Source organism: Squalius cephalus (assembly GCF_949319135.1).
Source record: "Squalius cephalus genome assembly, chromosome: 21".
NCBI lineage: Eukaryota > Metazoa > Chordata > Actinopteri > Cypriniformes > Leuciscidae > Squalius > Squalius cephalus.
In genome coordinates this window covers 33,052,037-33,078,656 of record NC_137142.1, presented here as the reverse complement: position 1 = coordinate 33,078,656, position 26,620 = coordinate 33,052,037, and the positions used below count along the sequence as shown (strand labels likewise).

The 26,620-nt window shown below is 38.3% G+C and overlaps 1 protein-coding gene across 4 annotated transcripts in view; it reads right to left on the bottom strand.

Moving 5' to 3' along the window:
• Positions 1–260: 260 nt before the first annotated feature.
• Positions 261–26,620, bottom strand: part of mymx (myomixer) — a 50,934-nt gene continuing 24,574 nt past the window's right edge. For all 4 annotated transcript variants that reach the window (XM_079855364.1, XM_079855366.1, XM_079855365.1 and 1 more), the window contains exons 12-32: positions 24,209–24,318; positions 24,030–24,111; positions 22,406–22,555; positions 22,013–22,162; positions 20,660–20,916; positions 20,087–20,207; positions 19,151–19,348; positions 18,870–19,022; positions 16,879–17,096; positions 15,958–16,141; positions 15,053–15,208; positions 12,850–13,161; positions 6,666–8,612; positions 5,984–6,049; positions 5,740–5,820; positions 5,499–5,585; positions 4,841–4,932; positions 4,670–4,755; positions 4,314–4,586; positions 3,194–3,301; positions 261–2,237 (exon numbers count right to left, since the gene is read on the bottom strand). In XM_079855364.1, coding sequence (XP_079711490.1) covers positions 2,008–2,237; positions 3,194–3,301; positions 4,314–4,586; positions 4,670–4,755; positions 4,841–4,932; positions 5,499–5,585; positions 5,740–5,820; positions 5,984–6,049; positions 6,666–8,612; positions 12,850–13,161; positions 15,053–15,208; positions 15,958–16,141; positions 16,879–17,096; positions 18,870–19,022; positions 19,151–19,348; positions 20,087–20,207; positions 20,660–20,916; positions 22,013–22,162; positions 22,406–22,555; positions 24,030–24,111; positions 24,209–24,318 — 5,061 coding nt within the window. In that variant the 3' untranslated portion in view covers positions 261–2,007. The remainder of the gene's footprint in view (positions 2,238–3,193; positions 3,302–4,313; positions 4,587–4,669; positions 4,756–4,840; positions 4,933–5,498; positions 5,586–5,739; positions 5,821–5,983; positions 6,050–6,665; positions 8,613–12,849; positions 13,162–15,052; positions 15,209–15,957; positions 16,142–16,878; positions 17,097–18,869; positions 19,023–19,150; positions 19,349–20,086; positions 20,208–20,659; positions 20,917–22,012; positions 22,163–22,405; positions 22,556–24,029; positions 24,112–24,208; positions 24,319–26,620) is intronic.

Below are 26,620 nucleotides of genomic sequence, written 5' to 3'. Positions count from 1 at the left end.
TTTTCACATAAGAGTGAATTATTTAACGTGTCTGGCTTCCGGTGTCATCCGCTTCCAGTTATTCCAGAGTCTGCAAATCGTCACGAGAGACAGCGTTAAATTACCTCATGTCTCAAAGCACATAAAATGACAATAATAATGAACATAAACAACTTGCAGAGCTCTTGTACCACCTGACTGCTGCAGATTCATTTAACCGTTGATAGTGTTGATATAGAAATGCATAAATCCGAGCCAAGCTATAGAGACAAAACTGAGCTATACTTTAACAATATTTACTTTTTAATTTTTTTTCTAATTCATTAGTTTTAGACACTCATAATTGCATGGTTTATGGTGGTTTATGTATGTATATCATTCAATAAATTGATCACCAGTGCAGTTTCTGTTTTGCCACATCTTCAACCACAAAATCCCATTATGCAAAACTCGTTTAAACTGCTGTAATGACCTTATTTTCTTTTTAAGGCACAATTCAGCTACTTTTTTCTTCTTTTTTTTTTTTTTTTAACAAACTGAACATATCAGCATAATCCAAAAATGTTTTCCACTGTGAAAAGTCTAAAATAATGCATTACATGTTTAAATTTGTGTACAATTGGTCATAAACACACAGGCCACCAATATCAAAACAATAAGCATCATATGATACAGTTAACCCAGACCGTAACAATACTTCTTCCCATAAAAACCTCCTTCTAAAATGCACATGACACAATGCATTAGTTTAAATACCGAAAGCAACACTAGAATAAGTGAATCAAATGTTTAGTTTGGAAACACACGTGTTAAAGGGATAGTTTGCCAAAAAAATGAATAAATGAATGACAGAATTTTCATTTTTGGGTGAACTAACCCTGCAAGACCACACAGAACTCAAACCAACACAGAAAAACATGACAAGCTGACAAGTAATATGTGCCAAAACCTAATAAAAAATAAACCATGACTGGACAGATTATTGCAATCCAGGCCAAAAGAACATACATGAACTGAAAACACATCAGACCACCTCAACTGGAATATGGTGGAAACACTGAACACATTACATATCAAAAGTCTCGTATCAGTAGATTCATTATGGCAGCTGTCACCGTATCCACAGCAAACTTCACTCATTAATGCACATTTAAAACAACAATGGCAAACAAGGGACTTTTAGCATGAGGAAATAAAAAAATCATCCAGAAATTAAACTCAACTCACCCTTTGGATGTTGCAAACTCAAATATCTCTCTCTCTCTTCATCCAGTCCTTCTTCCAGAGGGCCACTTTCCTGCAGAGTTTTGCTCCAACCTTAATTAAACACACCTGACCCAGGTAATGAAGGCGTTTGGGATTACTGAAAATATCCACACAGGTTGAAGCTAAATTCTGCAGAATCGTGGCCCTCCAGAAGGACTGGACACCCCTTTTACATAACAAAAGGGGTCAGTCAAGCTCCAAAAATGACAAAAAAAGCACCAAGGGAAGATTCTCACACAAAGCTGTTTTATGACTTGAGAGCAATTGAAATATAGTGGACAAGTCATATGCACTACAGTCATGATACTTACGTGGTGCTTTTTGTCATCAGAAATGATGAACTGTTATTCCAGGGTTGTCTTCTCTGCATTTTCTCCTCTTTTCTAGCTTGTTTGAATCTAATAAACCTGGCATTGTATATTATGAATATCATTGGCTCTGTGACAAATTGCTTTTGTTCCTCTTTGGATAACATCATCTGCTAAATGCATAAATGTAAATATAATGTTCCGTGAAAGAAAGGGTCATATTGGTTTTGAACAACATGAGGGTGAGTACATTTCATTTTAGGCTAAACAAACCCGATATCAAAACGGTTGAAGGAATGAATATTAAACAACCATACAAGATCTCATTTAAAAATGACAAAAAATGATTCTCGCCATCGAATCCATAAATAAATTGTAAGAAAAAAGTTTTTCAGAAGTGTTTAACTTGTGTCCTGCACATGTCAGTCAGGGTCTTTGTCACAGAAAGTGTCAGTCACTCCTTTTTCCCAAAGAACTTCCTGAAGACGGATTTGTTGGGTGGCCGCGGGAGGCTCATGTAGCTCCTCATGGGCAGATCGGAGAGGGACTCCTCGGCCATCGCTGTGCTTCTACTGACCGACGGCATCTCTCGATCTCCGATGAATAAAGTCACAGAGTAGCTGGAGCTGCTGTCCTGGCCTTTGCCTGAAGGGGGCGCTACAGGCTTTATCCTCTGATACGTGGCTGTGGACAGAGATATCAGTGTTTCAAGTTCATATATGCATAGACTACCAATTATGTTTGACATCTTCACGCTTTATTTAAATATGAGTAAAAAGTCAGTTGTTTTATTTGTGATGATAAGCAATGAAACATCAAATTTTGTGGGACATCATTTTTGGTCAGGCTGTCATTCAAAGAAATTATGAACAAATGCAAAAACAAGAGAGAGCCAACAAAATAAACATTAATAACTGATTATGTTGCAGTCATTGTAAAGCTTTCCTGTAGCCAAGAGTAGGTCATGGTTTCTGTTCCTAGGAATGCATGAACTGATTAAATGTATACCTCGAATGCAATGCATGTCTTTCGGATAAAAGCAACTGTCATATGCATTAATGTGAATATACAGTAGTGGCAAAAAGTGACGTCCGGAGGGGATATTTGTTTTTAATGACCCTACAAGTTCGATTAAACCATCAAAATACAAGGGAAATATTTTAGCTTTTTAAATATGAGGGAAGTACAAAAGACTACTTGATAAAGGTATTTATCTGACAAAATTATTTGGCAAAAAAAAGGCTAATTACAGCTACAGGTTTTATTTTACAATGCGAAAAAAAGAAGCATAGATAAACAGAAAGCTCTCATTGACTACATAATTAGTTATTAATATTTCGTTGGTTCTGTCTTGTTTTTGCATGTGTTCATAATTTCTATGACAGCCTGGCCAAAAATTATATCAGCACAATTAGCATGTTTTTCATTGCGTCATTATCACAACTAAAACAATTGACTCCAAGCACAACTATGCAATATGCTTATTTAACACATTTTTGATAATATTTGAATAAAGGGTGAAGATGCCAACTTTCCTAGGCCGGACATCACTTTTGGACACAACTGTACACCATTATATAGCACCGTTTCATAAGAATGACCGGTTTACATGGCAGATGTTGTGAGTGCAGTGGCTGTACCTGAGGTAAAGGAGTGTGAGCGTCTCTTTTCACTGGTCCAGCCCTGAGTGGTGGACATAGAGGACAACTTCTGTCTCAGAGACTCGCCATGAGACTCAAACTCATCCTCTACAGAGAGAAAAAACAGAACATGAATCATTCAACCTCTACAGGACAAGCGCAGACAGTGTAATTGAGTAACAAAGTACTTGAGGTGAGAAATAATGTGACCAAGTTGGAAATGACAAAATCCAGAGCGCTGAATAGAAGTGCTTCTCCAGAAATAGAAATGCGCTGACAGCAAACAGATGTGACCATGCCTCATAATGTCTGCGTGAAGCTCGGCTCATGTTCAACAGAGGCCTCTACTGCCCTCTTTTGGATGTCCAAAACATTTGTCTTGCATATTATTTATTTATTACTTGCATTAGTGGCCAGTGTTGAGGAAGCTACTGTCAAACTAAATGCTAAATTTATCTCATGTATGCTTTTAAATATATTATACTAGCATACTTAAGATAAATTATATATTTAATTTGATATTTATTTTAAAAATGTATTCTACAACCAGGCAAAATACTGATTAAGAAAAAAAAAAATTTAAACTAACTACTTTGAAGCTATTTATGGATCAAATATCCAAATTTATACACATTTATTATAAATTATACATTTTATAATACACTTGGAGCCATTTTTCTGGAACAATAACAAAGAGGGTTTATGAAATACAACTATAAACTTAATTTATAAACAAAAATAAAATAATTTATAATATAATGGGGTAATGAACAGCAGCATTTCAAGTCAAATTAAATGGCTATATATATGGATGGATGGATGGATGGATGGATGGATGGATGGATGGATGGATGGATGGATGGATGGATGGATGGATGGATGGATGGATGGATGGATGGATGGATGGATGGATGGATGGATGGATGGATGGATGGATGGATGGATAGATAGATAGATAGATAGATAGATAGATAGATAGATAGATGCATAGATGGATAGATAGATAGATAGATAGATAGATAGATAGATAGATAGATAGATAGATAGATAGATAGATAGATAGATAGATGCTGAGTTTTTAGCAGCCATTCATTCCTCCAGTCTTCACACAGTTTCTCACCAGAATGACCTGCATCTGTGAATGAGGGGAGCAACAGATCCTGATGTGTTTGGTGGATCTGCAGAGCGTCACTGGTGTGAACTATGATCTCTTTGGTTCGGCCTGAGGTAGGCTGACTCTGTGCTAAAACCGTGGTGGTGACATAATTTCTCACGGAGCAGCGACATTTATCTCCATACTGACAGTCTGAGATAGGAGGAGAATGTCTAGAGAGCGTCGCTGATGCTGAAGACCCATGACACTTCGATCTATTCACTACAGAATCACTGGATCCTGTAGAGAGAGAGAGGATCTCATTTGAATATGACTGTAAAAACAGACTATTAAAGACAGACAGATAGTAAATGGTATAATACCAGTGTGTGCTTGGATTCTAAGGATCCATTTCTTCATCATAAATCGGGAGGAGGCACTGAGGAGATACTCAGATCCATCGCTCAATCTGAGAGAAAATGGTAAAACAAGTGAAGCGATTCAAACTACTTCCCATCCCAACTAAAACAAATCTTTAGTTGTCCATCATTTACCTCAAGCAAAAGCAGTTGGGTTTTTTGGTGTACTCCGGCGACGGTTCACACACTGCTCCAATTAGGTTCAGAGGAAGGCTCGTCACACAGCTCTATAGGGTACAAATATAGACTCGTTTTGGTGAACTCATATCCTAAGCTGCTTTACAGCTGCCATTGAATGTAATTCAAATCACAATTCAACCTTGCAATTGGATGTACCAATATGAACATTTTGGCCGATACCGATAACCGATACTTCTATATAAATTATAACCGATATAATTTTTGAGAGCCTGATTAAAAAAACAAAAGTCTCACCATTAAAGTACATTTCCCAAGCACACAATTATAATAATCTCATTATGTTATGTAGCCAAATGACAGCACATGTTGCACTTAACTATATTTTACTTTTCTTTTATATTTCAAGCAATTAAAAACCATCATGTGAACAATGCGCATCTGAAGTGTCTCAGCTGAAGGAAATAATCCATTATTTATCAGCTTTAGTATATCGGCCTAATTTTCTTATTGGGCTGATAACGATTACATATATCGGCCGATACCGATATGGTGGCCGATATATGGTGCATCCCTAAATATAACTAATGATATCTGTTTGCAATAAAGCAACAAAAGGTTTTGCAAAGCCAGATCATGAAGTCTTCAAGCTTACCTTAAGTGCATCTTTCCTGTCCTGATAGAAACATATTGTTTGTTTGTACAGCACAGCATGATAGGAGTTCCACGCCCTGCATGGTGCCTGAAATCGCACATTTAGCTTATTGGTTACATAAAGACCAACGAAAAATGCACCAAAATAACCTAAACCACAGGTAAAAGCATGAGGCCTGTGACACAAAATGCTCCTTTGTCTTGGTCTGTGTGAAGAAAATATCTGTAATTGTGATATTTACCTTCTTTCCACCAAGTTGTAGTTTGTGTTTCCTCTCCAGTGTGCCTTCCATAGACGGCAGTTCCAGTTCTTCTCTTGCACTCTGAAAAAGATCGGTCAAAGTTCAGAATTAACAACCATTATTTCACAATGAATAGATACAGTAATGTCTTTTATTTCTCAATATTCCGAAGAACTTTAAAGCAGACTTGTAAGTAAATATCATGTAAACTTCTGGTATGGTCTGCAATTTAACTTCTGTGTACCTGGATATCAGAGTCATTGGTGCCATCCAATCCCATGTGAACAGACAGGAGGCTCATTGACTGGTCCTGTGGAGAGAGGAGGACACATATCAATGCATTAAGTACTGTGACAATAACAGATTAAACAGCACTAATAATAACTACAACAACAATGAGGATAATGATATGAAATGTGCTGGCCACAAGATTTCCAAAAAAAACAAAAAAACTCAATCCTCCTGGGAAGATCCTATTTTAGCCTTTCAGTGCAAAAGCAACAAAATAAAGAGCATTTTATTATGTATGTTATTTATTACACTGAATGATGGGAAATGTAACCTGTCACCTCATAAACCAGCCAAATGAAGTAGTATTTTCTGGCCTTAAAGAAAGCCATAAGCTGTTGATTACAATACTCATCTCATAAAAATCATTCTGACATGTTGTGAAGGCAGAACAAGTCAACAGCTCAACTACTTAACCCAGAGGTGTCCAATTTTGGAGGGTCAACATCCAGCAGAGTTTAGCTCCAACACTTGCCCTGAGGTTCCAAGTAAACCTTGATTTCCTCGGTTCAGATGTGTTTAATTGGGGTTGGAGCTAACCTCTGCAGGACATTGGCCCTCCAGAAGCAGGACTGGACACCTCTAACTTCCTAAACGACAGGGTTTGACAGGATTAATTGTCAACTTGTAGACCTCACCTTCATAAACCCTGTTTCCTTCTCCTCCTCCTCCTCCTCCTCCTCCTCCTCCTCCTCCTCCTCTCTATAATGGTAGATATACTTTTGCTGGTCCTCTATTTCAGGTAGTTTCACCGGATCTGAAGCGGTTTCATTAATGGCCACCTGTTTGTAAACCTGTTCCCGCTGAGTGAATGCAGCCCAAGACCTTCTGTCCCCTTTATCCAGAATTTTCCACTCTTCCACTGAGTTCTGCCGCTTCCCACAACCCACCATAGACTGGATAGATGGTGGCAGTCGAAACTCCGCCACAAGAAGGTTGGGTGCGGAGGCTGTGACCAACTTTCTGAAGAGTCCTGCTTGTTCTTTGGTCGAGGGTTCCCTGTGCTGGTCTGGAGAAGAGGTGGCTGTCAAAGCCTGGTAGCCGTTATACATGATATCAGAGTTTAGACTCTGTCGGTAGCTGTTGGTGTGGTTCCAGATGTCCTCCAGCTCCTCCTCTTCCAGCTCAAACTGTTGGTGGTCAGGATGAACTGGATCCTCAACATCAATTGATAAAGTGAGGCTTTTGTCTTTGGAGAACTCTAAGTTCCTATTGGAGACTCCTGCATCCAGGGATTGTACCTTCCCAATGGTCCTCTTGGGAACTGGACACTCTGAGGAGTCGACGTACAAACTCTCTGAACACAACTTGAAACTTCCCGAGCTGGAGTGACCAGAGTCCACTGAGTCCTCTCTTCCATTGGCTCTGAAGTTCAACACCACCTGAGATGCATGGCTTGGACTCAACTGTTGAGTGCTTGAGGTCTTTGTTGGCCTATTGAAGATGTGTCCATTAAAATTGTGAACCAAGGTATGGATGCTAGGACATACATGAATCTCTGCTGTAGTTGAGCTGTGACTGGAAATCCCTTGGCTTGCATCTTCTGGCGGACTTACATAGTGGTTTTCTTTGTTGTCAAGTTTAGTTCCAATTGTGTCCCAACTGTCCGCCTCTTCTTTGGGCATTGTACTTATCCCAGACAGGTGTTTCTGTTGGAGTAATGAGGGATGATTCTCCTCAAATGAGATGTGTTCAATGACTGGAGAAGGTGGAGGAGGAAATTCATCTTCAGTAAATGAAATAGTGTCAATCTTTTTGGAGTCTTTACAATCAATCTTAAGGATTACTTCACATGGAGAGGTTAGTTTGGACTCTTCTTTTTGCGTTGGAGGTGAACGGGCGGTTTTAAAGGTGCTCAGAGGTGTTGGACGATCAACCTGAGAGTCCTGGTGTTGAGAGTCTGTCTTCTTTTGCTCGGGAGGGCCAATTGTAATGACATCTTGAATGCTAGGGATAAGGCTCATATCCTTGGGCAGGTCGAAGCTCAACACTGAGCCCAAGGACAGAAATCTGCAGTGGTTCTTCACATGTCCGTGGGTGGCAACCTCTAAGGTCTGATGAACTGAAGATCCAACCTCTCCAGAACATTCTGCATCTATGTCTTTCACCAAAGGGTTCTTCATGTAGTCCAAGACCTGAGTCTCATCGCTGTTTGGTTTTCTTGCATTTTTCCGCTTCTTCCTTTCCTTCAGGGGCCAAGTGTGCGTATCATATATGACTGGTTCATGTACAGGTGGCAAACCAGCCTCTTCTGACACCTCTTCTCCCATGATTTTCTTAATGGTGTGTCCACGGTCATCTTTCTCCTTCTTCCCCTTCTTGCTCTTTCTCTTCAGGCTGCTGAAGATTGAGATGTTGCCGTTCTTTGGCAAGTGGTGAACAGAGGGGTTGTTGCTGGCCTGTTGAAGGGTGTCTTCTGTGGAGGTCGAGGGGTGCGGAGAGGTGCAAGGGGAGGAGAAAGCATACAGGGATGTTCTGGGAGAGGAGGATGAGGGCCACTGGGCTTTGTCTCTGGGTAGCGTCATACTCTCATACACTGGGGCTACTGCCATGTTGTTTTCCATAACATGCAAGTAAGTACTTACCTAAAACGAAAGGAAAAGATTGCTTTAGAGTGTTATTTTATCACTTTTTTCTCCCATGCATGAAGTGTTTAGCATGCATAAGTGTCACGCTTCAATACAAAGTTCACCCTTTAAAGATACATCATGCTAATTATCTGATGTGCAATGGTCCAAAAATCATTTGAATACTTAGGTCACATATTAAAAAAAATGCATGAATGTCGTTGCATTGCATAAAAGTTATGAAGTGGCATATACAAACTGTTGCTGGTCTCTAGGTCATTTTTCATGCATGTATGAAATTGGTTAAAGTCTAGTTCATACAGGTGCAGCTTATCACATATAACTATCAACATTCACTCATGTTTCACAACCACAACGTGTTTTCATTTTGGACCTTGTGTTATCTTTATAATAAATGTAACTTGGTTTGATATTTTATCATATTATGCAATGACATTCATATTTAAGTGTGGCTTAAGCGTCCAAAAACCTTTTATGGCCAATGCAATTCATAATTCAAACACTGATGCACAAAAATGAGAATTTGTATAATCATTTGTGTAAATAAGTGTTTTAGTATCTGAATACACAACACTTCTGTGAGTGTCTGGCTCACATAAGCACACACTCCATTAGATTTACAAGAGAACAACATGAACACATACAAAAGAACACTAGCATCACTACACAAGCACACTTAGGTTTTTTTTTACTCTGGGTTTTAATAAGAATCATATGCTGTTAAACATGTCGTCATACACAGCTGTAATGGCTTGACCTTTCACCCCGTGACTAATCTTGTGCTTCTCTGGCAGCCCCAGACCATAAATCACGCAGGCCAGTCAGGAGGGCCTTCTAGAAAGTTCACAACAAATTTCTCCAGCACCCCCCACTCCTGCTGGGAGCCATTTCAAAACTCAGCGATCATGGGAAGCGGAGGGTGAGGTCACATCTCAGCACAGCGCTGCTGTCATCAGGCTTAAAGATAGCTTATGTTAGAGTGAAAAACTTCATGCATCTTATTACCTCTCTTATCATCTGCTTCCTCCGTCTCTCTCCGTACATGCATATCTGATTAAAACAACCGATTTGCAGCATATCTTTAGATCTAATAAAAGCCCCTGGCCTCTGTTGGTTTCAGACTCTTTTGTCATGATGGAGCAACAGTTTAAAGAGAATGAAGACTAAACTTTTGCTCTGTTCCTCAAGTTACTGTATAAGTTCAGAAAACTTGAAACACTCATTTTAGAGTATATGTCTGGTCTTAAAGGTGCAGTAAGTGATTTCTGAGAAACAAATATTTGAAATCACCAAAAGAAACACGCCTCATCTTGATAGCTCCGCCCCCAAATTCACGAACACACTATGGGCCCTATCTTACACCCGGCGCAATGCAGCGCCAAGCGCGACGGAAGTGATTTTTGCTATTTTCAGTCCGACGCAGTTATCATTTTCACGTCCTGCGCCACGTTGTTTAAATAGCAAATGTATTTGCGCCCATTTGTGCGCCCATGGGTGTGCTGGTCTGAGAACGAGGTGTGTTCTGGTGCATTGTTGGCACGTTGCTATTTTGAGGAGCTGAAATAGACTGCGCCATTGACCAACTGAAACCTGGTCTAAAGTCAAGGGCGCAATATATATATTTTTTGGTTATTTAAAGAGCGTGTTAGTAATGTGCGCCTATAGCCCGGTCCACAACGCGACATGCCAAATATTTAAAATAAAAGGATTACAATGTAAAAGATTATTATTGTGTACTTAAAGATCTGGTGGAATCCATTATTATTATTAATAATCCTTGTGTATTGTTACGTGTATCCGGCTTGTCCCTTAGATGTTCTGCTTGCGCACTTTTACCTCGTGCACGAGCAGATCCGTTTGCGCTCTGGAGACATGTAAATCCGTCATGTAAATCCGCCATGGCGCGAGCGCAACTGGCATTTAAAAGGAATGGGAGATGAGACTCTGATTGGTTTAACTCACGTAAATCCCAAAACACACCCATTATTCATTTAGAGAATAGGGACAACCCTTTTAGACCATGTACCGGGAGCGCCGACCATTTTTCCCGTCATTAAACTAGCAAAAGTGGATTCGGACACGCCCTAAGTCAACTTGCACCCTGCGCTTTAGACCATGCGCTGAGATCGTTAAAATAGGGCCCTATGGGTGCTTCTCATTTCTTATTTGTGCATCCTCGCTCCCTTTCCTTGTTTCCTTTTCTCATGTCTTAGCTAATGGCTGAGTTCGATCGATTTCCAGGTCACGTGCTGGAGGACGGAGGAGTGAGGAAACGAGGAAACGAGGAAGCATCAATTTGAGTATTGAGAAGCACCCTATGCTACACAGGCACCTCCCCCCTAATGAGTGGACACACCCCTCACTGCTGATAGGCTACAAGTGTGTTTTGGTGATCGATCCGATCCACTCTCAACACCGTTTCTCAGAAATCGCTTACTGCACTTTTAATTTACAGATGTCTTATGGATGACACTGTAAGAGACTCAATGCATGCACGTTTCAATTGATCATTTCTGACTCTTTGTGATTATACGCTCTGATCTCTGTGGTGTCAGCAGCATATAATAATACAATGATCATTGAAACATATGTATTGAGTCTCACAGTGTCATCAAGCAGCTCTACATGTGCTGAAAAGCTCAGAGGACACAAAATAAATAAATCCTGCTCACAGATATCAAAATGCATCTAAAATTAGATGCCATGATAGAAGCTAGATATCTTCACACAAGCCCTTATCCTCATGATGTTTTCAAAAAAAAAATCTGAGAGCTATAAACATACAGCAATGGACAACATTTCCAAAATAACTTCTACTACTGACTGAAGTCTACACTTCACAGACCCTAATGGCATAATAAAATTAGGATCCTGCAAATCCATGTAAGGCTACTATATGCTACTATATTTTGAAGTCCCTGTAACCGTTCCAAGAAACACACACTTTTATTTTTGTTGCAATTACTTTCAAAACTTTCCCAAAGACAGTTCTGTAAACAACCTGAATGTCTGAAATGAGGCTTTATGTGTGTCTTGGAAGAGTTTCTTGCCTTGGTTTCTAATGCTTCCTATCTACTGGCAGTGGAAGTGGCAATTTCCTCAGTAATTTTTTCATTACCTATACCTGTTTGCAATCTCCCCTTAACCACAGCGACTCGTCTTCCAAAGTCTCTTTGGCTTTATCGCGTTTCCAACCACCAAACAAACAATTGATCAGGCCAGTGGCTCTTTTTCAGAATAGCGTACTATTATACTACGATTTTGAGATGTACTGCGATGCGTCTTTTTTTAAATGATACGATGAGATGATTTCTCTTCTGAAGATCATGGTGTTAGTCAGTCCATCACACTACAGTCCTCATGCACACAAACAAACCATGTTTTTGTTTTCTCATGCAGGGCCACCGACCAACTGTATTTACCTCTTCTGCACTGTGTCGATAAATCTTTTTCTTTTGCTTTAAACTACCAAAAAGCCCCTGGCAGCGCTTCCAAAAGCTTTTACAGGCAGAAGAGTGAGACTCAGCAGGCTGAAGGAGAACGCACAAGAAAATCAAACAGAGAAGGATGTCGATGAGGAAAGAGAAGAGAGTCATTTCTTACTCTCTTAGAGAAAAGTTAGAGAAGAACTTAGAGAAAAATTTCTGGCACAATCAGGGGTAAACACAATAAATAAAATGTAAATATTTCACACTTATTCAGTCATGTGTACCACTATAGCACAAGCAGGCCTACGTCTGACATTGTTGTTACTGGTATTATCATATATATCTTGCTTTTGAAATGAGGCCAACACTAGATCAGAACTATGTCTAACACTGTAACAAAAAAAAAAAAAATCCTCTTCCCCAATATCAAAACAGTATGTAATGTGATATTATGATATAATGAAATAACTGTTTGGCAGAGGTAGTTACAAATAATGAAAAATCAGGAGTGTTAATATACAGAGCATTAATATTTAAGAAACTTAATTTAAGAGAGTCCGAAGTTTTCGTATTCGTCATTCTTTGACTCTGAAAAATGATTGCTACGAATGCGAAAAACGCAGAAAATCAAACCCGATCTGATTTTTTTTGTGACGGACGAAAGGTTCGGAGGCAGTGTGTAAAAGTGATTGACACAACAAATTTTTTAACGTGCGAAAATTTCAGTGTGCAAGGACCTTAATAGAGAACACAAACTAGAGCATAGGGTGATGTTTGTATGTTTGTGGTATTTGCATTATTCTCACCCTGTGCAAAGGCTCGGGCACCGGCACGCCACTTTCCCTGCCAGGTGCCTGTACCTGGATCTGTGTGTCTCCAGAGTTGCTGAAGCTGAGGATGAGGTTGACAGTTCCTCCTACAGCAGTGGGACTGGGTTCCTCCAGAACCAGGTACGGGGAATCCGGACTCTCTAAATGACTACTGGCATCGCTTCCTTTAGGACTGACACTCTTCATCACCTCATATCCATAATTGTGCTGCAAACTATCCTCCATGTCACCAATGAGATTTGAGAGGCTTTCTATTCTGTTCTGGGGGACTTCGGTTGAGGTTTCCACCTGAAACAAGGCAGAATTCGCATGCTTAATGAGGAGACTGCATTTTTGGGTCAATCTAATGCAAATTGACTGTCAAGGATTTGCCAGATCACATTTCACAAACAAAATAAATAAATAAATAAAAATCTTATTTTGGGACCAGTTAAGGGAATGTCTAATGCTATTTCGTGCCTTCTGACTTAATGGATTCTCATGCATGGCCAAAGTTTTAAAAAATGAGTTTTGACTCAAAAACACTCATGACACACACATGAGTTTCTGTGCCAAAAACACTCCTTCAGGATTCTTTAAAGTTTCGGAAAGTTTTTTTTTTGAGTATGGCCCTGTATGACGTCAATGTTATCCATCTCGGTTTATTTGTATTGTTTCATGTCTTGTTTCTATGTCATGTATATTGTACTTTATTGTAAAGCGACCTTGAGTTTCCTGAAAGGCGCTATATAAAATAAACGCATTATTATTATTATTATTATTATTATTATAAAGGGCAGAATTCCTTATATGGGCACTTCTCTCGGAAGAGCGCGCGCACACATCAACCAGAGCGAGAGCAAGAGCAATGTCGGCAGCGCTGTCATTTTATTTTTAGACCACGAAATCAACAATGTCACCAAAGAAGTGTGTTCTTGGTTGTGAGGAAAAGATAACCTTGTTCAGCTTCCCAAAGAACCCAGTGTTAGGGGAACAGTGGATGCAATTCATTTTTCCGGGGCAGCAACTGAGTTGTGCAAGTGTGTTTTTTTGTCAAGTCAAGTCACCTTTATTTATACAGCGCTTTTTACAATACAGATTGTTTCAAAGCAGCTTTACAGAGATAACAGGAAAATAATGCAACAATGTTTGTTTCTAGAAGAAAATAGCATCACAGTCCAGCTTAAGTAAGCTCAGTGATGTTTAATTCTTGTTGTAAAAAATATATATAATATAAAATATATAATATATATAGCCACTCCAAAACCGTGATGTCATCGTCCAGCTCAGTTCAGTTCTCATATAATGGTGTCAATGCAGGCAGATCAATATTATTGTTGAATATTAAATTAAATGTCCCCAACTAAGCAAGCCAAAAGCCAATGGCGACAAAGGTGGAAAAAAGGCGTAAAAGGCGACAGTGGCAAGGAACCAAAACTCCAAACTGTTATTTTTGTTCCTGGCTTTTCGGTGACAACTGTTTTATAAACAAGCCCAGTTCGACACTGCATTTGCAGACCGTTTGAAACTGAAAGATGGAGCGGTCCCAGTGCTAAAATATCCCGGTCATGAGTCGGGAATTGCAGACGGTAAGTAACATCAAATGTCTGTGTTTTGTTGGCAATCAATCAGTGACGACGAATTATTATTTTTTCCGAAGTGTTGACAACTTAGTGTTAACTTATAATTGTTGCAAACTGGTACTACCAACAAAATATTAGTGCATTCCTGGAACTGGGCGTCGTTACACTACATCCTTATGCATCGCTTTCTGCCAGGACTTTTACGTGGTTTTCCCAAATCACTGAAGTGACCTCGACTACCGGGTTAGCGGTAGCATTAGCCATCAGGCAAGTGTTATTTAAATAAACTCCTGATGTACTTACAAACTTTCCAATGCCTCGTTTTATGAGTACAGAACCTATTTGTACTACTGTAGAAGTTTGGTGCCATTCTGGGCATTATTAGTGGGGTAATTTACCAGATACATCCTTGGATCAATTAGCGCCTGCACTAAGACATCCGGCTGATCTCTCTAAATAAGCTCTAACTTTAATAATGTTCGACCGAGGGAAAAAAAGCTTCTGGGGGGTGTTTGGCTCGAGGTCATGGTGCAAAGGACCCTAGGTTGGTTTCACTCCGAACCATCCCTTTAAGTTGATTTTTATGATAACTAAGCACCATCATTAATGGGATCTACCTGTGTTTGCGAGGTGCAGACCGTGGCTTCAGAGTAAATGGCATCTGTCTGAGGCTCTTCAACCTTCTGTCTGCTCAACAGCTGATCCTTCTGAGCCCTCCAGTGGACCAGGATCCATCCCAGCATGCTCCTCAGCTCCTCCATCCGCTCTCTGATCTGATCACAAGACAAAGAGCAATGGAAAAAACATCTGATCATTCTTGTTTCTGTCATCCTAGAGGAAGCTTTTATTGGTTGTACTCTCATAGGAGACATGAGGTAAATTAGTTGTCAAACAGTAAGAGTAGAGCTATAAATTGGGCAAAGCAACTGAAATCGATATTAAAGAGGATTTATGCTTTTTTTTACACGTTCATCTTTCTTTAGTGTGTGATGTTGCTGTTTGAGCATGAAAATGGTTTCCTCCAGCGGGAGTTCTTCTCTATATCAGTGTCAGTGTTTCTGAACTCCCTGAAACGCCTCCAGTGTAGTCTTGAGTTTTCTTCAGGGAACGAACACATCACAATATTCCTCATTTAAATAATTCATACGCAGAATAAAGGGGCGGGGCCTGGTTGAGTTAGTTAGTAGTGTGTTGAAACTGGCGGTTATGGTAAGGGGCAGGACATTTCCCAAACACACTCAAAGCGCTCGACCAATCACAACACACTGATCCAGCCGACCAATCAGAGCACAGTGTGCTTTCAGAAGGAGGGGCTTCATAGAGACAGGAAGTAAACAGAGCGTTACTGACAGACTGGGAAGAGAGGAGCTGCAACAATGTACAATATGTGAAAAATAATGTGTTTTTTGATCATCCAAGCATAAAATGCTATTCTAGTAGAGCCCAAAAAACGGTATAATACAACCTCTTTAAAGAAACTTTATTTGTGATATCTCTTTTATTTATACAAATCATACTCTACCATTTTGTTAAGGTGATGCTCATCGCCAAAGAGTTTTTCTCCAGCCACGGTGAGCTGATCAAACTCCTCAAACTTCTGTTCTATCTGCCGGTCCAGAACCTCGACCAGAGGCTCCTGGTTCTCTCGGCTCTGACGCAGAGCGCTTTCTGAGAAAATGCAGGAGCGGGTGTCTTCTGTCCAAGAGCTGTGGGAGAGAAGATGAACAGCAGTGGGATGAACACAAGAGCTTCAGGCCAATACACACAGCTCAAGATGATGCTTACCAGACCTTGAAGAGATGAAGAGAACACAATGTGAACAGGCATTTCCCATTAATAAATAAAACATTTTAATAAAACAAGCTCTGCAAATAAACTTAGAGAACATTCCTGGCGAATCACTCAAAAACATGTCCAGGCCACATTTCACCCCAAAATCAAAACAAAGAAATAAAAAATTATGTGTTGCATTTATTTTTAGGATTAATTTTTTAAATACTAAAATTATGCATACATATTAAATACAATTTTTTTTTAACCTAATTAATTACATGATGCGCTGATTAATTAATCACAAATGAATCGCTCCTTAATTTTGTCTGAGAAACTACAGCCCAAAGATCATTTAAAGTCATTATTGTGTTAGATGAGATAGACATTACAAAAAGTAGCTTTATAAAGAAATATTTGGATTCAACATAGAATTTATTGAACATATAAACTTAAGATTACAATGTGGCCACAGCATTTTATTTTATTTTTCAGAAGTTACATCTGAAGTGGCATTTAGATGCATTAACACAGGCAGCTTGATGGTCTTGATGGATGGTGATTCTGGGGTGAGTTATGACCTGGACATGTTCCTGTGAGGTAAATCTTTAGTTTTAACAGAATGTGAGATAAAAGAAGGCCTTATTATTTAATAGTTTCATCGTTTCCTTACATCATAGCCAGGTAGTTCCTGAAGAACTGGCGCAGGTGCCCAAACTGCAGGAGTCTCTCCTTGTTTTCAGACACACTCTTGCCAAGCTCTTCCCAGGAATGCAGACTGGTCTGAATCTCAGATCCTACAGCGTTCATCCTTTCTGGACAAACATCTGACAAACGGCTCGCCAGACTCTTCATGGCCTCGACCTCCTCCTTTAAGATCCCGTATTCAGCCTGGAGACAGAAAAGACACCCGTGGTATTCAACCTGTGCTATTTTGGCAGTATAAACCCTAAAAGGAACCATATGCTTTACATATGCAATGCTGGCATCCCTGACAGTGTTTCTGAATGTAATTAACAGTGTTAAAGGCTTAATAAGAATCAAGCCGTTCAGTGTTTCAGATCTGCGCCTGCAAAACAGAGATTGTCAGATGCCTTATGCATGAGCGTCAAACTATTTTAGTATGAGCCATTAGGTCATTTCTTGCGCTTTGGGGTTTCCAGGCAGATGTGTGTGTGTTTGTGCTATGCACGCTATTGAGGTTGCATTGCAAAGCACCTCACAATGCACAATGCTGCAGTCACAAATAAATCAACCGACACGTACAAATGCACATCATAAATGCCAAAAAACTCTCACACAATGGAGTCCTGTGTGGATAATTAAGTAATGTGTGGGCTCACTGACTTTATTAACATCTATTGAACGAAACAAGGGTCTGGCTGAGCCTCAGTGCATGTCAAACTTCAACCACAACAGGAAACTAGATTCTAGAAACAATGTGCTAAAACAAAAGAGAGAAAGCCATTTCCATCAGAGGTCACCGAGTCCCGGCAAACAAGATGCTTCCTGTTCTCAAGAGCGCGTTCGCTAGTAAGTGCTTTGGATGTGTTATGGTTTTGCAAAAACACTTGGTTGCTGTCTGGAATGACTTTTGTTGAAAAATAAACAGCCCCACAAAAATGTGAATCTCATGAAGATATATTCAGGTCATATTTCACCACAAAAATATGCATGAATAAAACAGCTCTATTTTTAAGACCTTTTTTTTCATTGTGATGTAATAATAATAATATAATTTATATTTGTGTATGATGATACTAAACTGTATTATTTTCCTACAACTCTATGCAAGTTTCATGTCTCTTATAACCCCATAGTCTCTTTTGTCTCACATAATAAAATTTCAACTCAACTCCACTGTGATAATAATAATAAAAATAGTACATCTATAAGATATTTGTGATTATTTTCATGACAATTAAGTAAAGAAAATTGCTGTATAAAAGTATTTTTTTATTTAACGTCCCCCTGTGGTGAAAATCCAGCTTTTAATGTTGTTTATGTGTCTATGTGGTGTTTTTAATCTGCTTTAAGACAAACCATGTGTAAATTCATAAGTCGACACCATTGCTGAGTATTTTCTCCATAAAACTGCAGTGAACCAAAGACAGTCTCAAAAACACACTTTGAAATCGCTGGTGTTTCTGACGTCACAAACTACCTTGTAACCAATCAGATCAACGTGTGATCGTCAACCAGTGGATCTCTGAGTGAGTGAGTGGAGGCGGGGTCATTTGCATATTCATAGAACCACGCATACTAAATAAGGCAAAGGTGTCGAGTTACATTCAAGATATTTTAAGGCATGAAGAACATTTTTTTAAAGGAAAAAACGCTTAAATATATCATTTTGGTGATTAAAGATGAGTTTTAAGGGATAAAATAATTGACTCCAGGGGACTTTAAATAAAATAAAATAAAAATTTGAAAAAAAAAAAAAATAATTTTTTGATTGAACTTTATAGTATTATTTTGCATTAAGTAAAAATTATAAATTATGGCAGAATCAGTTTGTTTTTTGTTTTTTTGCATTACAGCAAAAAAGAATATGAGGCGAAAATGTGCTAAACTGTCATAAGGCATGTTCTCGACAGGTTTTGTGAGATTCACTCTAAACATGTTTCTCTGTAAGTCCATTAGCAATGTTCAGAGTCGCCGTACCTCCAGCTGGTCCTGGTACTCCTGCAGGACATCCAGACCGCATCGATCCGGCTCACACCTCACAGCCATCTCACTCTCCATCTCTAGCACATCTATGGCCAGTTCAGCACAGCGCTGCACACACTGCTCCACACGCACACACACCATGGCATGCTGGGAAACGAGGAGGAGATGAATAGTAACGGGAATAACAAACGCTTATGCTTACACAAAATGCTTCCTTGCCAGGTCTGCCTTAACACAAACATTAAAAAGTTGATCTGATTTCCGATTCTACACACCCTGGTGAGCAGTTCCTGGATGCTCTGGTCATGTGACTGCGAACGGCCCCGCTCTCGAGCCGTATCGTTGAGCATCTCCACAGCTTCTCTGAGTTCCTTCACAGGGTTTCCGATGGCTTCCATCAGGGGCTCGTCATGATGTTCGTTCCCCTGTAAACCCAGAAGAGACGGTCCAGAGTCCAGTTCACTGCACAGCGGCTGCAGGAAAACACAGCAATAAAGAATAAGACTAGAACAGCTAGGAAATCAAACCAAAAGAATAGACTAACATGAGTCTCACGTTATTATGCGGCTCTCTGGAATACTCGATTCTGATTGGTCGACCATGCCATTCTAATCATATGCTTATATTTATAATATTATTATTATTTATGCACTGATAGGAACATTTTGGCCGATACCGATAACCGATAACCCTTTATATTTGAAAGTCGATAACCGATATATTGGATGATTGATCTAAATCCAAGTTTTTATATAATTTTTGAGAGCCTAATTACAATTATAATGATAATTATACATAGTATAACTCATAATTTTATGTAGCCTATGTGACACTTGCGCTGCACATGTTGAACTGAACTGTATTTTCCTTTTTTTTAAGCCATTCCAATCATATTTCATGCAATTCAAATCCATCATGGCGAACATCTGAAGTGTCTCAGCTCGAGGAAATAATTCATTATTTATCGGCTTTAATATATCGGCCAATTTTTTTTTTTATTGGACCGATAACAATAACATTAAAAATGAACATTTATTGGCCGACACCGATATGGTGGGCGATATATTTTTACAACATTTATATTCAACGACAAGGTCATGGGTTCGATTCCCAGGATATGCATGAACTGATCAATGTACACATTTCAATATAAGTCACTTTGGATAAAAGCATCTGCCAATTGCACAAGTGTAAGTGGGAAAAACTCGAACCTGTCCCACGGTGCTGTAGTGACTTTCCTCAAGCTCCACCTTCTCCAGGAACTCGGTGAGCATCCGCGTGTCCTTCAGCTCTGAGCTCTGTTGGGTCAGCGCCATCTGCACACGGCTGAACCTGAAAGAAATACTGACGTTCATGCATGTTTTTTGATATATAAATTGTATGAAAGTGAAAGAAAAGACTTGAACTAATAATAATAATAATAATAATAATAATAATAATAATAATAATATGTTTAATTTATACAGTGCCTTTCCCAAGCTCAAGTACACTTAACAATAACAGTAAAGAACAAACAGTACATACATAATAAATGGACAATAGACATTTGCCCAGTACAAGAAATCAGCGATTGCATATCGCATTCCAACAGAAACAATAACAGAACAAAAGAAAGTTAATTGAGTTAAACACAACAGTTAATAGTTAAATGTTAATTAACTTAGGTCTGTCACTACACATTTAAAGCGTCAAAATGCCATTTATTGTTTGAATTTCATGATAAAATGGACAGAATGGACATGATTATAAGCAGCATCTGTGCGTCCTGAACTGACAGCACATACTTCTCCTCCACGGCCTTCAGTCGAGCTGGAAGCAGCTGAGTGTGGAGATGTCTCTGTTTGCTCAGATGATCTACTTCCAGTCTGAGGTTCTGTAGCTCCAGTCCTCGGGCCTCCAGCTCCTGCTCCAGCTGACAGCTCTCCTGCTCCGCCACGCTCACAGACTCGGGGTCTCCAGCCAGAGACGCCTGTGTGATGGACAACTCCACCGCCTCTAACCAGGCCTCCAGACTGGCCAACGCCTGCAGCATCCGCACCACCTGGCAACCAACAATTCATTCAATTCAATTCACATTTATTTATAAAGCGCTTTTCACAATACACATCATCTCAAAGCAGCTTTACAGAAAATGCATGAGTTCACATTACAATTTACACAAAGCTGCTATGTGCTTTTTTAAAATACTGTAAATATTCGTTGTAATGCATAGATGCACTCATGAGGCAGAGCACACTTACGTCTTATAATAAGAAATTTGCTGTATTGCTTTGTGGAATACAATATTCCACACAGGTCGCTCTGATTTTATCCTGCACAATGTAGGGATATACATACTGCATACATTTGCCAAAATATGGTTATTTTGCATTTTAAATATTTTGTGTGTGTGTGTGTGTGTGTGTGTGTGTGTGTGTGTGTGTAGAATATTTTTTGAGAGTCAGATGAAATAATGAGTCAAAAGGATGCAAATATGTCCTTGTGTTTTTAAAATAATTTTTATTGATTTTGTTATTTTATAATTTATTTATTTATTACCCCTTTTATACTTCTGTTTTAATCAGATATCTAATCTTTTGACAGTCCAATGAAATAGTCCTAGTGTTTTTAATTTAATTATGTTATTATTTACTTTTTTTTTTTTTTGCCCCTTTCATGTTACTTTCTTTATCAACAATTTATTTGTGTTTGTGTGTGTAGAATATATTATCTTGTGGCACTCCAATGAAATAATGAGTCCAAAAGATTAAAATCATACAAATATAGTGTTTTTTATCAAATATAATATATTTTTTATTTTACTGAATTCATTTTTTAATTTTATTACATTTTTCCAATCATATTTCCTTCATCACACTGGAAATGGATTCTCAATGTTGTTGCATGCATTGCATTATGGGATACAGTACTCCACACAGATGCATACTGTGCATTTTGGCAAATTAAATCTTAGCATGCAAGAAATGCCCAGATAAACTACTACATTTGCCAAAATGTAGTAGTTTTTCTGGGCATTTCTTGCATGCTAAGCAAAATAAATGTCATATTGTGCTTAGAATACATAGTGCATACTACTTTCATTCAAAAACAGAAGGCCTGTCAGTCCAAACACTCAAAGAAACACTAGATGTGTGTACCCTGTAGTTGAGTTCCTCTGAGACCTTCAGGACCAGTCCGTTCCTCTCATGTCTTCTCTTCAGCTCGTCCCACAGGACCTCCAGCTGACTCAGAAACTCCTGGATCTTGACGCTGCCCGGATGCTGAGCCCTCACCAGACTGTGACCCTCCTGCATGGAAACACACACTCTTACTAATAACACAACTGAGCATTTTCTGTGAGTGCTCCCTCATGCTATAGTCAATCTAGCCCTATTAAAAAAGGAGATACCGATACCGATAATCAGTGTTGGCCGGTAAAAGCTATTATTTTCACTATTGGCCAACAGCCCATGACCAGCGCTGACACACACACACACACACACACACACACACACACACACACACACACACACTCTGCCAGCTGCGCTCACCTTCTTGACCAGCTCTATTCTGGCTCTGTTGGACAGGATCTCTTGTTCCAGTGAAGCCTGACGTCTCTTGGCTGCATCGAAACCGTTCGGTCCGTCCAAACTGCACATTTGAGTGGCCATCGCAACGCTGTCTTTGAGCCAGGAGAGAGTCTGTGGAAAACACAGAGAGAACATGAACACACAACACTGCCTACTCCCTATGTACAGTCTTCCTCACATAAAGGGAACAGAAAACACAACTTTAATGATTCAATGATTCCAATAGTTTGACATTAGCATGTTGCTAAGCTAACAACACAACCTATATTAACCTATAATATAATAACCTATATTTACCACTAAAACAACTATTTTTAAATGTACTTTAAGATATTCTGATAACTAATTCTAATTATATTTCTTCTAAACTAAATAATAATCATTTAAAATAACAATAATAATATTAAACTAAGTATAATTTTAATTTTAATAAGAATTAAATAATTTAATTAACTTTAAAATGAATTAGCATTTTGTAATTGATTTTTCTCCTTTATTTTCATTATGATTAATGACTTAATTATTACATTTGCTAATAATATTTATTTTTATCATATTTATCAGTAAAATAAAAAATGTGATAATATTCTTTTAATTATATATATATAGGCTATATTAAATTCATATTCATGTGTGTATATGTATTATATATATATATATATATATATATATATATATATACACACATTAATATGAATTTAATTTTTATAAATATAATTAAAATATAATTTATATTTATGAATTAAATTATTGAATTAAGTCATTTCTAAGTGACATTTCTAATTTACTTATTTATCAGTATAATAGAAATGTTATAATATTGTTACTTTAAAATAAATGCTATATATATATATATAAACTTTAAAAAGTCTGATTTCTAATTAATATGAATAAAAATTATAATATTAAATCGAGTATTTTAATAATAGTAACTTTTATCATTATTAATCATTATTAATAAACATTAAATGTGATTATTGTATTGATTCAGTATAATTTTTTTTATATAATATATAAAACATTCATATTATTTAACAGTCTGATTTATAATTAATATTATTAGTTCATTAATATGGATGCTTGATTCATCCACCATGAGGCCAGGAGCACACCTACTAAGCTGTATTCTAGGTAAAGGCAGCTCACTAGCTTTTGGAACAGGACCGAGGTGTCACATTGCATGGAAAAATAGGAAGACATATTTCAAACAGAAAGAGAGAAGAAATCCATATTTAGACCTGGCTGACCTCTGAACCGCTGGCTATACTTGTGCCAGACTGGGTTCAGAACCCGCTGACTGGGTCTTCAAGCCAGAACAATTCCTGGAAGTCACATACACTCGCAGAGACCGACACCGGTGTCAAACAAACACACTATCCTCAACCAATTAGCAAAAACCCATCCATCAACCTTTCATGAGTTTATTTAGGAGGAATCCAAACTCTCAGTTAAACCGCAGTAAAAGCAGGTTTGCTGATGTCGGCTGGAAGAGCTTCCCTGTTCTGTCCGATTGGACACAGTTGGTGTTTTCGAAGCATAAACGATTGTGTAAGGATTGTGTAATGGTTCAGTAATAAATGGGCACCTTGTCTGCAGAAACGGTGAACTTCTGGAGTTGCGTGTGGAGCGGTGGGTGGCCGATGGACTCGGGCCTCGACGCGTTCCCGCTGTAAAGTCAAACACAGGACCTCTATTTAACATGCTTCTCTAATTTGCATGAGTGCAAAAATGTTCCGAAGAGAAAAAGGCTGTGCTAAATGTCACCTTTCAGTGGCTGTCTGGAGTCTGAGCATGATATCGCTGGCACAGGCCCGTGCTGGGATCTCCATGCCGTCTGAAGGCTTCCCGAAGCGCTCCTCCTCGTCTCTCCCACCCTGTGAAGTCAAGTCAGCTTGATTTATATAGTGCTTTAAACCCTTACCTGTCACACGGTTTGTTTCGCATAGACATGAGAATGCACTATTCAAACATAAATGGTAGTGATTCAAGAATGCTTTGGAATATAGACCTACGGTTGGGCTTGTTTAAAGAAGTTGAAGTAAAATTGTAGAAGTATTGTACTGTTGTGTAGTGAAATAGAAACACAAAAGAGTTATAGAAGTTTAAGGTTATGTAAATGTGAAATGTAAAAATATTTTTTATATTTTATATAAAATATATATTTTACTCTAAAATTGCAAGAAAATCAAAACCAAAATGAAATTTTTTTAAAAAATGAGCTTTCAGTCAGATTTCGTTTGGCTGCAGTACCAAACTTTTTCACTAGGTGACAACCAGACTCCATTACTGCCCATATAAGGGCGCCCCAATTTCCATATATGGTTTGAGTGATCCAAACCTTAAATTTCTATAATTTTCACACAATTTATGAAGTAAACATCCTGTTCAGAAGTAGTATGGGAAGTTTAGTAGTATATGATTTGAATTCAACCTCTAACAAACACGTAAAAGACATGAGGAAAGAGCACGCATGTGCATTATAGCTCGCCACCGCATCACAAATGGAGAATCTATCATTTTTTTCTTTATATATCTTTTAAACATTTTCTCAAAAAATAATTAAAGGATGTTATCTTTTGAACTCTTGGCATGAAAACAAACTGAGGTACCAATCTTTCATGATTTGTCATGTTCATCGCTATTTCAAAATAAAGGTCAGAACACGCCTTATTAGTATGAAAGTATTCTTGATGCAAATTAATATCTTACTGCTCCTCTGTGATTTAGTTTGAAAATTAGTCACAAAACATGGAAACTAGAGTTTGTAAGCTTTCAAGTGATACTTTGACAATATTACTTTAGGTTTTTACTTAGATATTATTGTTTTAAATATATAATGGCAAATGTCCCACAGACTGTTTTAAAACAGCAACAAATAACAGAATCAATGATGCAAACTTTAAATATGAGACGAATTCCAAAATTCTAATTTCAAATTCTGTTGTAAAGCAAGACAATAGTTCAATAACTGTGCAAAGTTCATCAAAACTAGTTCAGTTCAGCTCTACAGAAGGCAATAGTGTCATTATTCAGCTCAAGTCAGTTCAGTGATGATGTTGCAAAATTGGTCAATTATGAAACGAATTAGATAAAGCAGTGTGTCTTTTTAAACCCAACTGAGCAAGCCAAATGCGACCGTGGCAAGAACCCAAACTCCCTGTGAAGGAAAACACACAAAGTGCATGTTCATCTAACACACACTGATGTGTTTAAACGGCTACAGCGGATCCTTGTGTGGTTGTGTGAAACACACGGTGGTCCGCCGTGATATCGAGGCGGCACTGAACTGCGTGGTTGGCGGATAACCTGAGTTATAATATCAGCGTGCGGTTGGAGGTGCGGACAGTGTGGATGTAATCCCAGAAAGAGAGGGAATACTTTTTTTCTGGAAAGTTACAGTAAGCAGCTGTTAAACAGGAGGAAGCCAAGACAGGGAAATAATTATTCTCTCACTCGCCATCATGTCTTCAGGAGAAGGTCACCAATGCTTTTCATGCACATCACATTAACAATGAACAACATGATCCTCTAATAATCATAACATCACATGATGCTGAAAATGACATTTTGCAATATATTCAAACAGAAAAGAGTTATTTTAAAGTGTAACTGGATGAAAAAGTTTGTAGATAAACTTTAAGTTGGCTTGAGAAAGCCTATAGCCAGAAAGTTTGAAGTAGTTTTAAAAGCTTTAAGTTTCAAGGATTTCAGTTTGAAATAGTTTTAGTTTTGTAGTAGATAGATAGATAGATAGATAGATAGATAGATAGATAGATAGATAGATAGATAGATAGATAGATAGATAGATAGATAGATAGATAGATAGATAGATAGATAGATAGATAGATAGATAGATAAAAAGTCTTACCGACCCCAAACTTTTGAACACTAGCTAAAGCAAAAGTTTACCTAAAAATATCAATTCTGTCATTTCATTGCAAACCAGTTTTACTATTTCTTTCATTCATGAAACACAAAATGAGACTGAATCTTGATCTTGTTCTTCTTTACAATGAAGGTGAATGGGGACAGATGACAAAAAGCACCATATTGTACCTTAACCTTTAAAAGAAACGGTACATATATGTACCTTTTAATGCTTTTTGACCCTCAAAAAGGTACATATATGTACCTTTAGGTCCAATAATAAGCCCTATGGGGTACGTTAGTGTAGAT